This window comes from Parasteatoda tepidariorum, chromosome 6, assembly GCF_043381705.1.
Source record: "Parasteatoda tepidariorum isolate YZ-2023 chromosome 6, CAS_Ptep_4.0, whole genome shotgun sequence".
Lineage (NCBI taxonomy): Eukaryota > Metazoa > Arthropoda > Arachnida > Araneae > Theridiidae > Parasteatoda > Parasteatoda tepidariorum.
Window position 1 is genome coordinate 84,768,997 of NC_092209.1, and position 18,593 is coordinate 84,787,589.

The following is an 18,593-nucleotide window of genomic DNA, read 5'->3' on the forward strand; positions in this document are numbered from 1 at the left end:
CAATTTTTAAAATATTATAAAACATTAATAATCACTCTTAATTTGAAATATATATATAATATACTTATATTACTTTGAAAAAATATATCTTATTATAAATTTTCATTCAATACATATCTATTGTAAGTTCAACAAGTAAAATCATTCCCATTTATAAATTAATTGCATATTTTTCACATTTATGTTAAAAATATTCCTAAATGTTTTACTAAAATATAAAACTTCATATAAATAAAATATTTTTCTTCACAATTTATTTAAAATTGTTCAGTTTATAACTGAAAAGAAAAAAGATTAATTGGTTGAGATTTAAATTATCTCCATATTTTATGCATTTATATATAAAATATTATTCAAGATTTAAATAAAATATAAAACTTCTCTACCAGAAAATAAAAATCTTGCAGTTAACCCATCGATTACACAGTAAACTGGTGTCACAGACACTTATATCTTTTCTTCATCACAAAATCAAGTTTTTTCAGTTGAAGTTGACTCCATTAATAATTGCATCAAGCTACTATTAATCAAATTGTTACTTAATGAATTCTTAAAAGTATAAATAATAGTCTCAGAATTTTAAAAAACTGTCACATACACTTATTTTTTTTAGTAACAATTCATTACAAAATGAAATTTGTCAGTTAAAATTGACTTCAAACTACTATCAATCAAATTGTAGTTCAATAGATTCTTAAGAGCGCGCCATACCGTGGAAGAAAATTTTCGCAGCAAATTCTGTTTATCCTTCATTACTAATTTAAAAGGAAAAAAAAAGTAACCTAGAGTTTGTCATGAAGTTTCAATTGCTGAGAAATATACTTCAAAATATTAAAATGCAAACAAATTATTAGAAGAGAACTTCTTCGTTGCGTTCTAATATCATCTTATAATTTATTTTCATTTGTATATTTTATAATTTTCTTTTCGGTATTTGAAACTTCATGGATTACTCTAGGTTTGTCTGAACTCACTTTTTATACACTTTAAATTAGTAATGTAGGAGAAAGAGAATTTGCAACGAAAATTTTCTTCCACGGTATGGCGTGCTCTTCAAAACAAAACTATAGAGAATAGCCTCAAAATTTTAAATAGCTGTCACAAAACATGATTCACAATAGTGAGATTCATAGAGCCATGTAAGTAATATAATTAGAATTCATCTCTAAATATATATACAGACGAAACACAAAACACTTTTCTTTCAGTTTGTTAAATGCAACTCTTGAGTTTTGAGTCTATGTACAAAATATATAATCTCTTATTTTACATTTATAATAAAAGTGGACTTAATTATTTCTTTTTGAGAAAACCAAACATTCCTCCTTTTTTCTTTTCCTTGATTTTCCTGTCATTAGTAACTACTTCACCTTCGGAAGAACCCTCAGACGAGGTGGTCCTCGAGCGGACTTCTAATGTGGAGAATGGACGGTTCTGGCCACCAGATGGCATTGGCTGCACTTTGTAAGGAAGTGATAAATGCCTTGATGTCTCTGTAGATTCATAGGACTAAAATGGAAACAAAATAATTAGGAAATAGTTTAATTTATTATAAAATATGCAACACTTCATCTACTACTTATTTCCCATTTTTTACTTAGAGAACTACAGTACATTAAGGGCCATCTTCAAGCAAAAAAGAGATTTTAATTTCTTCACCTTATTTGTCCAGAATTTACAAACTTATTCATTATACAGTAACTAATTAATATTTTTGAAAATTTTTTTATTTCATTGTATTCATTATTTTGATCTGAGTAATGAAATTTTTATTTTTTAAGTATTTTTCAAAGTTTAACGTTATTAAAAATCATGAATATCAAGTTTTTGATAAATTCAAAATTTAACTGAAATATTTGAAAGAGATCTTTTAATTTTGTCCTCACCGCACTACATTGTTACTGCAAATTGTTATAAATATCTTGAAAATAACATATTAGTCTTTGTTAGTGAGTAATGCCATCTTTTAACAAACTTAGTAACTATGTAATTTTAAAATTGGACGACAGCAAAACTCAGAAAACCTAACAATTTTTTTCCGGTTTTATTCAAATTGTTAGTCATTTTTGGATGCTTGATAAAATAAACCTGTGCACAAAAATTATAATTTCGGATTGTCTCCTGAGGTTGAATCTTTATAAATAATTCTATCTTATCCCATATAAAAAAAAAAAAATAGGTAACTAGATTTAAATCAGTGGTACACTTTTTATTTTATTTTATAACTGACGCTGAACAGCCTACCTAATTCTGAGTATACGACTATCAATTTTTAATTCCAGAGCCTTGTAATTTTGAATCAAACCCAGAAGACAAGGGGACTCATGGATTAAGCATAGATAGAAACTAGCCTTCAGAGAGGATTTTTTTATGGAACTAATCCGCATTTGTATTATTTGGAAAGGAAAACCTTCTATGGTTCGCACAGTGGCAAGGGCGATTCTAACACAAGATCTGTCTACCACTGAGGATATCTTACATCAGTGCATTAATTTGTATCAGTCAGCCACCGTTGGGATTCAAATTTGAGTCACCTCATTGGTGCAATGAGACTACTACGACTAACACTTATAAACTATAATTTCAAAACAGGCTTATTTTTATATTTCCTTCAGTAATATCAAACAAATTAGCATAGCCTAAAATAAATCTTAAATTCGTATGATTATTATTATAAAAATATAGTTAAGGGATAAAATTTAAATTTTTGCTATTTTTGAAGACAAAGTGTTACAGCAATATCCCAACTTGACAAAAGTCAATTGTCTATTTGATGAATGTTAAGCTATCAAAATTAAATAATATTTTATACCAACAGTAGTTAAAAATACAAAATAATTTAAAGTGTTTTTCAAAGCTTTGGCACAAGATTTGCATACATCATTAATAATGCTACTATCATTCAAGACTTAGAGACTTTCCTTTATAATGGAGTAATACTTTTCATATCTTTTATATTTTTAGGGTTTATTTTTTCGATATAAATGGTAACACCTAGAAAGTGCAAAGAAATGATAATTTACAAATAGTATAAAGATTTTATTTACCTGTCTATAACTTACAAAGTCAGAATTTTGTCCTCTAAGTTCTTGCTTCCTGTAGATAGCTGTAATAATAAGAGAAATGCATCAAATTTAAAAGCAAGAATTGTTTGTCTAAAGTTCACTTTTATGTTGCACAAAAACTATGATTTTTTGTACATCTTGGGTGAAAGCTCCTCAGAATTTTTATAAAAATTCAAATTAGCAGATAATGTTCTGCTAAATTAAATTTAAATTTAGTTTACTATTTGACTTAAAACGTGTTCAATATTTAAAATTTAAAAAAAAAAAGATTTTATTTTAAATTTTACAGAAACTTTGCTTATCTTTTAGCAAACCTTGGATTAGGGTTTATTACTTAGAAATTCTTTTTCTAAATTTTATGAAATAAATTTAGTTTTCATACATTCAGTGCAGACTCTTCGAGAAAATTCAATCTCTTTATAAAATTCCTTTGTCATATTTAGAGAATTATGATATACATGCCAACATTGGAGAAGTAACAACAAGTAAAGTTTTGATACATGCATAATCATGTAAGTCAAAAAGAGAAATTCAAAATTGGAAATAATATAAGCATTTACATTTAGCGAAGTAATAAATATGTATATAAATCTTAATCTAAAGAAGATTTTTTTTTAAAACCATTAGGTATAATAACTTAAACTATTTTATTTTATAACCGTCGTTGAACAGCTGACACAATTATCGGGTTTACAACTACTAATATTCAACTCAGTAGCCTTGTAATTTTGAATCCAATCCAGATGACAAGGGAACTCCTAGATCAAGCATTGGGAGAAATCTGCCTTGGTGGAAGACTTTTTTGATGGAACTAACCCGTATTTGCGTTACATGGAGATGAAGACCATGAGAACCTCCCATGGTTAGCCTGACGGCAAAGGGATTCTAACCCATGATCTGTCAACCACTAAGGATATTTCACGTCAGCACTGTGGTCGGCGCAAGCAGGATACTTATTAGTATCAACCAGCCATTGCAAGGATTTGAACCCGGTTCATCTCATTGAATGGCGAACGTTCTTTCCCCTGAGCCATCACGGCTTTACTTAAACTATTTTTCTATTTTATAACCGTTATTGAACAACCGACCCAGTTTTGGGTTTGCGACTACTAATGTTCAACTCCTTAGCCTTGTAATTTTGAACCAATTCAGAAGGCAAGGAAAACTCCTGGATCAGTACCCCCAGAGGTATGATTTGTTATCGAGGTATGTTTTTTCGAAATTTCTGCAGAAAAGAAAACCAAATTTTTTTTATTTCCCAAAAAAGTAACTTCCCCAAAGGAAAAATCTTTCTGATAGAACTCTGCAACAATGTCGGCAAGGGGAACTCAAGCTGTATAGTTTTTAAAAGCAAATATTTATGGAGAAATAATGTAGAATTGAAATTCAATTTGAATGAGAAATATTTTTAAAAAAAAAACAGTCTCGTTAGTTAATTTAGTACATGAAGTGCATCTTACCATGTTTGTCTGTTTCACCCTCAGACATATGATGCCAGTCGTCATCTGAATCGGGAATGTTGTGAGATGGAAAAGCTTGGGGAGGGGGTTTTTGAGGTAAAGGAGGAGGAGCAGAATTTAAAGACAAACTAGAGTGATCTAAATAATAATAAAGATAAAAATAATAATTCATAAAGATAAATAATAAACATAAACGAAAAATAAACACAACATAAAATGAAGTACTATTAATTAAAAATAATAATAATGAAGATTTTGTAAAATATCAAAACTAGAAGAACAGTTATGAGAAATTGAGCACTATCTCTATCAGGTATATGAATAGCCAATTCCATGCATCAACCCTATTTTAGCAGAGAACGAAATGAAGCAATAGGGTACCCAAGTATAACACTACTACTCTTTCAATGATTATTCACGTGTTCAATCTTTGATTCTTGGAGATAATAAAAGAGACATAATTTATTTCTTAACTATTATTTCCTTTAATAGATTAATTTTTTTTAGAAACTTCATAAAAAAATTTACTTGAAAACAGGTTACATTTATAATTAAAACAGTATGATAGTTTTAAAATAACTTTTTAGGAGGGCATTTATGCTATCGTAATTATAAAAGCATTTCCGTTCCATCCCTATGTAGGCCAGGTAGTCCTGTCGCTCTGGCTTAACAATGGCATGATTATGACAATGTGGTGAACTGCGAGCATAAGCCGCCTTTATTTCCTGGTCAATCTAGTACCCATCAATGTGAATCTTGTAGGGCTTTAAGCCACCACTGATGGCCCAATCTCAATCTTTTACAATGACAGCTCAATGCTTTTAACTACCTAGTTATTGCGGCTGAACCTTAATTTTATTGCCCTTTAAAATTTGTTTATAATTTCTGCTGTTTCTCATATAAAGTAATGTAAGAGTTTGGTAAAATATAATTGCTTGCACATCATTAATATGCACAAGTTTTATAATTTAATGAATTTCATCAATATAACATAGAATAAATTTTATGTCGAAAAAATGTTATAAAACGGAAATCTTAGTATATTTTAAATCACGTTCACAATTAGTTAAAAAGATTGCAATCATGGTTAATGATTATTTTAAATCATGATCATAAGAACAACATCATACTGAATATTTTGCAACAAGACTTAAGATAATTAAAAATGTTCTGTGAGTCATATCAAAACTGAACAAAGAATCTCCCTGATTAAATTTTCACCATTTTTTTTAACATTGAATAATTTTAATTGGCAAAGTAAAATTTAAAAAAAAAGAACTTTAATTATTTAAATATCAAATTATGCGTGAAAGTGAAAACAGAATTTATTAACGCTGCAGCCCTAGAATTTCATCTTAACGAGATAAGACTATATGACCATTATTTGCTACAGTAGTAAAACATTTTTGCTATTGACAAATTTTTGTTTTAAAATATTCATGTAAATGGACATTGAGTAAAGTTAATATAGGATTATGTTAATATATGTTTTTTATTTATAAATGGTATTCAAACAAGGTAATCAAGGCAAGTCAAACAATGGTAACTAGAGATATTTAAGAGAATAAAAATAAAATTACCCGTATCACTGTATGAATTTTCATCAATACCTTGTTGATAGTCTCGACTGAGAGGTTGCGACTTTCGATTATTTTGTATGGCAGAACCATTATGGTGTGGATGGGCTAGAAAACAAATGTTAACAATGCTAATATTACATTGTTTCATAATATAATTATAAAACACATTCATTAATTAATAACATGAATCCAGTTTTTGCTCTGTAGAAAAAAACATTTTTTGCTGATTTTTCTTATTTTTGAAAAGAAAAATAAATTTTTCACTCCAAAATTTTAAAGAAAAAAAAAGAGACTTAAATAAGGTACATATTCAACTGAAGTCAAGAAAAAAAAATTAAAATCTAAAAGTTATAATTTTTTTTTTTTAAATAGAAAAATAAATTTATCTATTAACAGAAAAATAATGTGGCCTAGAAATTTTGTGGAAAAAATTACTTAAAACAGGATACATATTCAAATATAGTTAAGAAAAAACAACTTTTAACCTCAAAGTTATTAAGATTTTTAAAATAGCAGATACTAATTCTTCAATAGGCTAGCAAAAATAAGAAGGAAAAAAATTAAAACCAAAAAAAATTTTGATTTTAGGAAAGCCTACGAGGAAAAATTAACATTTAACACTTTTTTAAGAATCTCAGTAAAAATAAAGGAAAACAACTGAAGACAAATAGAAAAACTAGTTTATCTCTGAGAAGTAAAAAAATTAATTGATTTGTCGAATTTTATTTGCTTATTTATTAACTTTTTTCCCCTGAATCATACTTAGTTAATGCATACAATGACTTGAATATATTTCTTATAATAATTATAGACGTTAAAAACCTACAATAGGAATTAAAATATTAATAATTTCTAATAAACCACAAGATGAAATTAAATTAATATATCTTAAATAGCACCTAAGATTCAAGATATGTTTTCTAAATCAGCAATCTCTAATATTAAGTGATGGAAAACTAATCAGACTTACAGTAACTGATAACAATTTACTACAGAAACAAATAAGTTAAATAAAAATAATTTAAATAAAATGTATATAATAATAAGTAGAAACAACACAAGCTTTATAATTGAAAAACTTTTCCTCATAAATTTACCTTAATTATAGCTTTATCATGCGCAAACAACAATCGTCAAGTGCTCAGAGATTTTAAACTTTCAAATATTTTTTTTAAAAAAACATATAGATATTTGCCCAGGGGAGGTTACGATTTGAGTGATGTTTTCTTTAGTTTCCGTGGACCGCTGCCGGGAAGTTGCCATGACTTGGCGATTATTCTGCCACACATTACAATATGGAAATCTCCCCAAATATAATTAAGATATGAGCACTATAAAAAAATTTTCTTACTATTATTGAAAGTTCATATGTATGTAATATATACAAACTTTCAATGATAGGAAGAAATTTTTTTGTTGGTGCCCATATTCTAATTATATTATATACATAAATTGTGAAAACATTGAATAGAAAAGGGTGAAAACAACACTTTTGGCATAATTCGTGACAAAAACAGACATGATAAAAAAATATCTCATTTTGGAAAAGGGAACATAAGGACTTTTTAAAAATGAGAATCGAAATAAAGTACCTTTAAGTAGTTTTTAAGAATGCTACAAACTCTGTCCCTATACTTAAGAATTTTGCAAAAATACTTTTCAAATATTTGAAGAAAAAAAATTTATTTCTGCAAAAACTTTTAATATGAATGAGTACTCACTATTAGGATATGAAACTACTCTAGGAGCAATAGGGGGCGGTACTGCATGCTGTTGATTTTGAAACATTTCTATTCTACTTTTAACAGATATTGCTGATTCTTTACCATTAGTTTTATGGGGAGGATCAGGAATGGATCTAGGAGGAGCATTTCTAGGCGGTATAGGAGGTTTAGACTTATCCCTCAACAAAGCCTCCTCATAGGGGGGAGGATGTGGCCTACTTGACAAAGTTCTCTCTTGAGTAGACTGAGCTGCGGCTACATTACGCCTGAACTCTGGAGTGGAAGCTTGGCTGGATGTTGCAGATGTCGTGTCTTGCAGGTCATTGGCGTGCATTCCATGAGCACTGTCTTCACTCGCAACAGATGCCTTAAGACTGGAGTTAACACTGTCTGAGCTATTGCTTTTATGAGTTTCATATCGCATAAGTTGCATGCTGGGAGGCAAAGCTGCGTGGAACGCTATTTTATTCATCCAATCGTACATTGTCTTTTCGTCATGGGCCATGAATAGGAATTCAGCACCATCTACCAGCTGAAGCCTGAACACGTGTTTCTTTTTGGTGTAATCAATGGCTTTAGAACATTTGGCTTGAAGTAGACTGACAGGGGGTGCAGCAGCACTATTGTCCACAAATGCTTCTTTGTCTTTAAAAAAGCACAAAAGTTGACCACAGACGACAGTATAGTAAGTCTTCCAGGATCTAATAGTTGCCCTTTTTCCACCACTCTGTAACTCCTGTTTCCGGTCCAAAAACCCTTCGATTTCGACTGGTGGTAAATCAGCCGGTGTTCTCTGCCGGCGGAAGCTTTGGGTACGCCTGCGTGTGGTGAAACTCGGTGTTCGTTTAGGTTTCTTTTGTCTTTCGTCTAACCTCATGCTCTCGGATCGCTTCATGTGAGCGGGTGATTCCGGTTTCCAGGCTCCCAAATTTTCAATCCTCATGCTTTCTCCTCTTTTGACCGATAGTTTGTTGTCGCCATCTAAACTTTTCTGACTCGGAGATCGGTAGAGCCCGGGTGGGTGTCGGATTTCGGGAATGAGACCAGGGGAGGGAGCGTCCACTTCAAATTCAATTGGTCTTTCGTCATTAGGTTTTTTGAGAACGATTTCTTGTGTTCGTCGCCTTTCATCCTCCTTCCGTCTTTCCTGTAAGAAAACAAAATACAATCATTGCATTTGAAATTTATTTAAATTGTAATAAAACTTTGAATACACTTAAAACGAAGACATGAAGTTTACTCACATTCATAGCTAACATAAAACAAAATTATTTATGAATACATTTCTCACTGAATTATTTTTTTTTTCTATAATCTTCCTGTAAATCCGTAATTTAGAATTAAATCTAACTTTTATATTAACATTTAAAAAAAGCAATGCATTCTTGCAACAGTCAGCCATGGTAATTAAAGTTTCACAATTTCCGAGATCAAATAGCATCATGGTGGTAATGTGATCAGCATTGTGCATTGGCTCTGCCTTTACTTCCTAGAAAAGCTGCCACCAGGGATCAGCTGAGCCCAAATAATGACGTCACAGTGCCTTAATTACTGAAATTAACATTTATGAACTCAAAACATTTAATACACTAAAATCTATACTATTTAAAATCATATCGTTCTAATTATCTTTGGTTTTCAGATATGCTTAATTTGTTTTTTATCAACTAAATTAATAATTTTACATTCATTAAAATCTTTTCTTACTTCGAGAATTCTCTTTTGCTCTTTCCTCTTTATTGCATCAAGTCTTTCCTGTTCTTTCTTTTGAGCTTCAGCTTTTCGATTCTGCTCTTCCTCTTGCTTTTGTTTTGTAAATGCATCTTCAATCTAAAACAATAGAGATGGGATGGGTTTAATTTCGCATAACAAACAATACAAAGAATGTTTATTTGTCTAAAGAATGTCTAATTTGAAAGAGTTGATAATCATTGGTGATTGGAGAAATTTAGAATTGAACTTGAAATTAATTGATTAAAAACCTAAAATTTTATGGTTTAAAACTTATTTTTGAAGCTTTGCTCTAAAGCTGCATTAATAGATTAATTTAGTCTTAGAATATTTTCTTATAGCCTATAGCTAAAGAAGTTACTTTTCTTACTTGTTAGTTAGGCATTCACATAAGTCAATGTTTTAATTAAATAAATTTTTTTAAATTAGAAAAAATCCTGAAATCTGTTTCAATCTTAGATAAACAAGGTTCATTTTACTTAATTTGCATTATGTATTTATATTAAAAGAAAGACTAGTCTTTAAATGTGAGGAAAAGGAAAAATGAAGCAAAACCATACTCAGGGTTGCCACTCAAATCTGGAGGGAAAAAAAATTCCTTGCGTTTTCCCTGTACATATTATACACAATATATTAAGAGGAAACATAATTGTGCAAGCTATATTAAGTTAACTATAGTTTTAATTGCTGAAAAAACTTTCAGGAATTAAAAAACTTTTTAATTGAGAAAAAAAGGAGCTGAACATACTTAAATAATGCTATAGTAAAGGAAATATTTTAGTATAGTTGGTATATTAAACATTGAGAAGTCACAATTTTTAAAAGACAAAAATAAGAAACAAATTTCTCTGCATTTTTCAAGTTCGTAAAGAAAAAATCAAAATTTCCTGTTAGTTTAGGTAATTTTAAAATTCCCTGTATTTTCCAGGTTCTTCCTGTGGAGTGGAAACCCTGAAAACTTTACAAAATTTTAGTTGGTAAAACTGAGCTAAAAAACTCAAAACTGGTTCATAACTTCCCAAGATATCAATACCAAACATTCCCATCTCCCTTCACGAAATTAACATAATATGGCATATAATCGTCTTTAAATTTTAAAAACAATAAATTACCTTTGTAATACGTTTCAAAGCCAGGAATTTTTCCTCCTGTGCTTCAATAGTTTTTTCAAAATCTTCATGTTTCCTAATAAGTTCTTCAACATCAGATATGGAATCACCACATTCTTTGTTGAACAGTATGGGTTCTCGACTAGAAAGCCAAGTTTCTAGTAATTCAGCATCCCTCTTGAATATCTAAAAAAGAAACATCATAAAAATTAATGATTAAACAAGAATTCAAAAGAAATTTACTTTAAATTTAGTGTACAGCAATCTTTCACTATTGTTCAGACAATTTTCCATTAATTACTATTACGAATAAAGATTAATGAATGGTGCTAATCAGATGTGATAATCAGTTGCAGTAATTAATGTTAACAATTATGTAGAAAAATAAAAAATTCTCAGAGCCCAATAGTTCCCTAGATATCAGTTTTCTTTTTTTGTTCGTTTGAAATTTTAACCTAAATTACAGGGGTTTTTAAGCAAGGACATATGTGTCAATATATTTTTAGAAAGTAAAGTTTGTATATTGTTTCAACAAAAAAATAAATGAATAAAATTCATTTCATTTTATTCAATTCTTAAATAAACGAAGACAGGGGTTTGTCTAGGTTTTTGTTTTTCTAAGAGGTACCTATTTTGCGAAAATTTAGACATAATTTGTGGAAATTAAAAATTGTATTAAAAAATCCACACAGAAATATGGATTTATCGTTTCTTAAGGGATATAAAAATTACATTTTATGAAAAAGTATTTTGTGAATTTCCTAAAGTTGAATTTGTGAAGGTATCGCTAAACGGTAGTAAATTTGGCCTGGACAGACTCATGTAAGATTTGCGTTAAAAATAATAAATAAATCAAAAGTTACTTGTGTTACATTTAATATAACAGAAAATACTATTTTTTTATTAAGAGAGTAACTTCATATGGCATAAGAAATAAATTAATAACATATGGATAAAAAAATATGCATAAAAAAGGAATAAGAAAACAAACTTTGACGATGAGCATTTTAATATTTATGATCACTTACATTTAAAACATTCTTATACCTTATTCGTATACTAAATTTTTATTTAACAATAGTCAGAAAATCATTTTTATTTTTTATTTAATCTTTACCATTTTTTGAACATTGAATAATTTTATTTGGCAAAATAAAATTACCAGCTTTTCATAATCTGAATTGTGGTTTTGCGCATCACTACAGTAGATTTGAAGCTATCACATGTGTTCACTATTTATTTGGGTAAAATTAAAAATTTCAAAATTTAACAAAAAAAATATTGTATAAAACTAACATTTCTACTATGAAATCTCACAAATAGGCACATTTCAAATGCAAAAACAAATTAAAAGAAAAAGGGCAACAAAAAAAAAATTATCATCTAAAACTATACACAATTCAAGGTATTCGAGAAACACGAATATTGAGAAGAAAGAAAAAGTTAAAATGAAATGGATAATGTACCTGCGCATCCAGACTTTGATCATAAATAACTTGACGTTTCTCCCAAGTGGATTGAAGTTGCGACAGTGAACTTTTCAACCTATGAATTTTGTCTTTGATTTCATCGGCCATAAAATGACCAGAGTCTATGATACTTTCGCCAGTTTCAAAAAACTTGTTGAAGTTGTCCAGCCGTGTGTCTATCTCTGCTTTGTATTCTTTGTGGCGAGCCACAAGCGACTCTGTACCTGCGACATCCTTTGCTAATTCATGAGATGTTATGAGAGCCATCATTTCACTAGACCATGCCCTATTACAAATTAAAGTATATGTAAATGTCAATGCGTGTCATTCTACAGAATGCTTGTATTCATAAGGCATTCTTTAGAATACCAATGTTTTTTTTAGAAATGATGCATATAATGAAATATGCAAAGCATGAAATGTAAGAAATCAGGAGTGTAGATATTTCTTAGAGCCTATAATCTCTCTCCAAAACACTTTTTTGGCTTGAAATTTCCCCCTAAATTATTGCGTTTTTTCTCTTTTTAGACACATTAACTTTTTAAAAATATTTTTAGGAAGTACTGCTTAAAATTTTTTCTTTAACTAAGAATTTTTTTTTAAAGATCTAGCGCATGCGTTAAAAATAATAGAAATCAAAGTATATTATTGAAATAGTAATAATTATAATTTGTGAAGTGACACATTTTTTTTATAATAAAAATTTTGTAGTAATTTTTTCATAAAATTTCCCCTGGGCTGCCTGCTTTTCTTCTGAACTTCATTTGCCTGTACCCTCTGATGAGAATTATAACAACACTTTTCCAAGTCACTGTAAAGAATGCCTGTTGTTTTTTGATTACATGAAAGTTAGTATGAAACATGAGAACTTACATACTTTATTTAGTCATAGTACGGAACATCTAAAGGTTTTACACTAGTTATTCTATAGAATGGCCCAGCCTTAATATAAACAATTCATATTAAAAATAAGATGTTTAAACTAAAATGATTTAATAAATTGAAAAACATCTTGAATTTATATTTTACTATCAATATAGTGGACTGAAGTCAAGAAGGGCTAGGCTGCACCAATGACCAGAATTTAAAAAACCTAAGAAGAGTTAGTTAAAAATATGTGCTCTTTTAGAGCCTTAAAAACGGTTTAATTAAAAAAAACTGAAATTGGCTTTTTGCTAGAAGGAATTAAGTTCTTACATGAGTTCTCTGTAGTCATCGAAATAGGCCTGCAACTGTTCTGCTTGTTGTAGTTTATCTTTTCTTTCAGCTGATTTTTCAAGCAGCTGATTCCATGCCTCAGCGACATCTTCATGTTTGACATCAATGTGCTCTTTTGCATCTGGGAATTGAGTAGCGAGTCTCCTGGCTTCCTCTACCAAAGCTACAACCTGCTCCTTTACAGCTGCTAAATCCCTCTGCCAAAACATACATTTATTAGTTATACAATAGTAACTTATCCATTGATAACCTATACAATAATAACCTATATATTTTAAAAAATGAATCCAATAAGTATAGGAATTTCTTTACCAGTTTTAGAAAGTGCATCACTACATTCACAGATATTCAGGGTGTGAAGCATTTTTAAAAAGCACTAAAAGGTGCTTATTTTCGATTTTTAAAAGCCCTTAAGGGTGTTTTTTTTACTGGTTGTTTCTAAAAAGTGCTTAATTTTTCCATTTTCTAAAATTAGATTTTTTTTCCTCAAATAGTTCAAAATAAAAGAAAATATATAAATGTGTTCATTTCATTTTTTTTAGTCCTTCTATTGTGTATTCTAACATTAAATATGGGTGTTTGCTTATAACCTCAAGCTCACTTTAATGATGAATTCATTTGCTATTCGCAATCGCAACACTCGATTACGCCATCTGGGGAGAAGACTGGTTCCATGTCTCGACCCTTTCCCCATATCTCTCGTCCTAGTCATATAGGAATGTACTATGATATTTTGACCTTTCTTTTAAAGATTTTTTGTATTTAGTTATTAAAAATATTTTTTTAAATTTCCACAATGCTTTCTTTTAAAACAATGTTCAATACAGTTTTCAGTTCCAATTAGTTTTCCAACTTAAAAGTTTTTAATCAATTTAAAAATCAAGAGAGAAACTAACGTACTTCCTTCTCCTATGACTCTCCACGTGCCAATGGTGAAAGCGTGCGAAGTGTTACCATAGGTGAAGAATTCTGCTCTACATCACCTGTAGCCCATTTCAATCGCCAATTATAAATTGTCATTATAACAGGTTTTTACAGAAGTTCAGTAGTTTGGTATTTAAATATTAATATAAAGAATGTTTATGTCTTATAAATAAATAAACGAATGACTGGGATATCGAGGCTATACCTGATTATAAAAGCTTTATATGAACCTCAATGTTTCTAAATTTATTCAACTTTTATCATTTTAAAGAATAATGCAATTTAATATAGAATATGAACTTTTCGAAACATGACCAACCTGTACTATTCAAGATGAAACTGAATGTAATCAATAAATAATTTTAAAAAGCAATTATCAATTAACTTACTTCAAAACCTTCATGCCTCCTGACTAAAGTTTGTATAGTTTCCAAATCATGACCATAATCTTCATTGGATAGTACATTATCTTTCTCTAGAATCCAACTAATAGTTTCATCTGCACTTCTGTCAAAAGTGTGAACTTGCTTGGCTCCAGCAAGAGCCTGCAATAAACATTGTGTTAAAAGATGTATAATAAATTCTACATTATTTTTAAAAAAAAATTTCTAAATTTAAATTAAGTAGGGTCATATATAAGGCTCATATTTTGATTTTTTTCGCATTATTTTTCATTACATTACTATGTTTAAAGTTGTATAGAAAATTCGATATTATTTCCCAATTTATTTAAATTTCAAGTAGAATCATATAAGGCTCATATTTTGATAATATTTGCTTTCTTTACATTATTTTTCATTACAGTATTGTGTTAAAAGTTGTATAGTAAATTCTACATTACTTTATAATTTTTATTTTAATTGAAACATCGAGTCATATATAAGGCTCATATTTGGAAAACATTTGATTTTTTTACATTATTTTTCATTACAGTATTGTGTTAAAAAGTTTTATAGTAAATTCTACAATATTTTACAAATGTTTTTTTTTTTTTAATTTAAATATCAAGTAATGCCACATATAAGGCTCATATTTTTATTAAAAAAAATTTTTTACATTATTTTTCTTTTACAATTTTTTTTCTCTAGATTTTTTAGAGGAATATTTTTGAGATCTTGTGATATATTCTTGCCTTTTAGCATAAAGCATTCTACTGATTTTTTTATTATTATGAAATTGCAACTTTCATATCGTAAATATCAATATCTCCAGCGAACTTTTTTCACACATGTGTCACTACCCCCTTATTTAACAAATAACTTAAATTTTTTTTAAAAAAATATGTAAATGGCACCAACAGAATGGAGTGAAATGACATGTAATTTGCTATCACAATAATGTTACCTCTTGTCTTGACTGAGCACACTCTTTAAGTTCTTCCCACATGTGCGAGATTTCACTACTTCTGGAGATAATTCTATTAGATTCTGGATGATTCTCTTTTAATAATGTTGCAGCTGCATTCTCCAAATTTGCAACTCTGTCGTCATTCGAATGGACGGTACTCAGAAATCCTTCAAACTTCTGAATCAAAATCTAAAATACAAAGCAGATAAAAAACATGAAATTTTTAATGAATGAAATGCGGTGAATTTAAAAATCTTATAAATTTAATATTTTGTTTACAACTAAGTTTTACAGGGCTGCCACTCAAATCTGGAAAAAAAATTCCCTGTGTTTTCCCCGTACATATTATAAACAATATATTAAAGGGGACAATGGACGTTCAAAACCAAAAATTTTAATTTTCCTCCTAGCCATATGAAATTTTTATTGAATGTTGGTAAGCTCAATAGAAGCCTGTGNTGTGTGAGCTATATTGGTCTAACTATACTAGTTTTGATGAAAAAACTTAGAGGAAAAAAGAACAACTGAACATACTTAAATAATGCTATAGTAAATGAAATAGTTTAGTATAGCTGAAATATCATTCTTAAATATCCCATAGATTAAGCTATAATTTGTATTTATAAAAGTAAGAAACAAAATTATATTCTTTGCATTTTTCTAGTTATTTTAGGGTATTTTTTTTTTTAATTCCCAGTATTTCCCAGGTTTTCCCTATTCTCCCTATGGATTGGCAACCCTGTTTTAAAACAAGAAATTTCTAAGACTGATAATAAAATGTAAAAAATTAAAAGATCTTATTAATTTAGTACAAAACACACATGCATTGATTAAAAAATTACTAAAACAAATTTTCTATAAAAGTAGTAAGGATTTACTTCAACATGTTCAACATCCTTGCCATAATCTTCAGAACTGGCAATCACCATTTGGTCTTGTATCCAGGCAGCGACTTCGTCAGCATCGCGTAAGAAATGGAATAACCTTTTACTTTCTTGCAGTCGATATCCTCTTTCTTCAGATAATTGTTTCAATTCATTGTAGCTGATCTCTACTTGTTTCTGAAATTTTAAACAATAGACAATTATTGTTATGTAAAATAGTAAGGCAAACGGATAATGAATAAAAAATGGAATCTAAACAAACAATGATTTTTTTTATTTAAAAAAATGATTACAAACTTTTTGAGAGTAATGATGAAATACTTTGTAGAATCTTGAAAATTTGTGAATTATGGTTTAAAATTATTCAAATCTTAGATTTTTATAATTAATTATTTTTTAATTAGAAAGGTTTGGGGCCGGCAGAGCGCTGGACTTATGTTCGTGAGAACAGAAGTTCGAATCTAGCAGGCCAAAGACTCCCTGTGTAGTAAATGGTGACTGGTGCACGTTAAATGTGTCGGTTCACGAAATCCACCATGTTCCCATAACAAATTATACCTCTGGGGGTACTAAAGTGAAGATTGATCGTTCTCTGGTTCAGATCAAAATTATGATCTGTAAGTGCATGAATGGGTCCGCCCTATAAACGGGTGCGATGTATAGGTGTGGCAGAAGTCAACTTCTTGGCCATCGATGGTGCCACTGGAAAATAAGAACAATCACAACCTACGACAACAACATTAGAATGTTTTTTTTCGTCAGTTATGTTAATAAGAAATGTGTTCCAAAAAATTGCAATTTATGTTGAGTCTAAATAATTAGGCTTCATAAAAAACGGTATAAAATATTTATATAAGAAAAGTAGATTAAAACATAATTAGTTTTAAGCATTAAAAAAAGTAGATTTAAAAAATAAAATTTATTATTATGGTTGGGTATTTTAAAACAAAAAAAAAACTTGTTTTGAATACAAATATGTTCTCCTATAGAGAGAGAAAAAATATGTTCAAAAACAATCACAACTAACGTTTAGTTTGGTAAAATAAAAACTAATCGTTAGAAAATTGCATAAAACATTAGTATTATTTTAATATTTTAGTCCTGTTAAATTAAAATAAAACTCATAAAAGTAGAATCACGTTGACTAATAATGCTTAGGGTTATAATATTTAGGATATTTTATTATTTACTAACAATATTTAAGGAATAACGCATTTAAAAAAGGATAAACAAAGTTGAGCAGTACCTGTTTCTCTTGTATATTCTCACTATCAAAATGACCTCTTTCAATCAGACCCTGACTCAGTTTGGCGAGCTTGATGATATTGTTATTGTAATTGTCAATGTCTCTTTCAAGTCCATCTAGCTTCTTCAACAAAGACTGAAAAATAAATCAATTAAAATTATTAGATTATTGCAAATGATTAGTCTAATTAAATATTTGGAAAAAAAAATATTGAAAATTCAGATTCAGTAAGGAAATTGTGAACGAGTTTTGTGTACAACATAAGTTTCAAATGCCATTTCTTTTTATATTTTAAAAATAACATAATAAAAATTATGATGACTTATGATTAGATCAAGAAGAATTCATGACAAAAAATTTATGTTAATTTACAAATAGAAATACCATTTTAATATAAATAAGTGTTTCTTTATCAGCAAAAAGGGTAAGTTGAAAAAAAAATAAAGAAAAACAATAAAATACATTCTGACATAATAAAAAATAAAGTACACTTTTATATTGATATAATACGTTTAAAAATAGGATTGTATTAGTACTGATTAAACTTATCATAATAACAAGATTGAACAGGTGTGAACTTACACAGTGTTTAAACCTAGGCTCATTTCCTTGATAAATTGTTTTAGAATAAATCTTGGGGGATAAAAATAAATTTTGTATGTTGACATTTTTTGCAACAGATTTCAATGCAAAACTAATTCATAGCTACCAGCATGGATAGAAAAAAATCCAGTAGATTTTACGAAATAATAAATTTTATGATAATTGTTGCATAATGCACTAAATATTTCACCCATAAGGAATTTTAGAAATTTTTATAGTCAGCAAAACAGAAA

General features: G+C 28.9%; 1 protein-coding gene across 1 annotated transcript in view; it reads right to left on the reverse strand.

The window, feature by feature from the left end:
- Positions 1 to 489: 489 nt before the first annotated feature.
- The window catches only part of LOC107453528 (spectrin beta chain, non-erythrocytic 5 kst), a 189,975-nt gene continuing 171,871 nt past the window's right edge, over positions 490 to 18,593 (reverse strand). The window contains exons 68-80 of the mRNA XM_071181673.1: positions 17,758 to 17,892; positions 16,506 to 16,688; positions 15,625 to 15,816; positions 14,670 to 14,825; positions 13,336 to 13,553; positions 12,136 to 12,424; positions 10,673 to 10,855; positions 9,537 to 9,659; positions 7,827 to 8,976; positions 6,106 to 6,210; positions 4,526 to 4,663; positions 3,048 to 3,106; positions 490 to 1,509 (exon numbers count right to left, since the gene is read on the reverse strand). Of these exons, the coding sequence (XP_071037774.1) occupies positions 1,294 to 1,509; positions 3,048 to 3,106; positions 4,526 to 4,663; positions 6,106 to 6,210; positions 7,827 to 8,976; positions 9,537 to 9,659; positions 10,673 to 10,855; positions 12,136 to 12,424; positions 13,336 to 13,553; positions 14,670 to 14,825; positions 15,625 to 15,816; positions 16,506 to 16,688; positions 17,758 to 17,892 (3,147 nt within the window). The 3' untranslated portion in view covers positions 490 to 1,293. The remainder of the gene's footprint in view (positions 1,510 to 3,047; positions 3,107 to 4,525; positions 4,664 to 6,105; positions 6,211 to 7,826; positions 8,977 to 9,536; positions 9,660 to 10,672; positions 10,856 to 12,135; positions 12,425 to 13,335; positions 13,554 to 14,669; positions 14,826 to 15,624; positions 15,817 to 16,505; positions 16,689 to 17,757; positions 17,893 to 18,593) is intronic.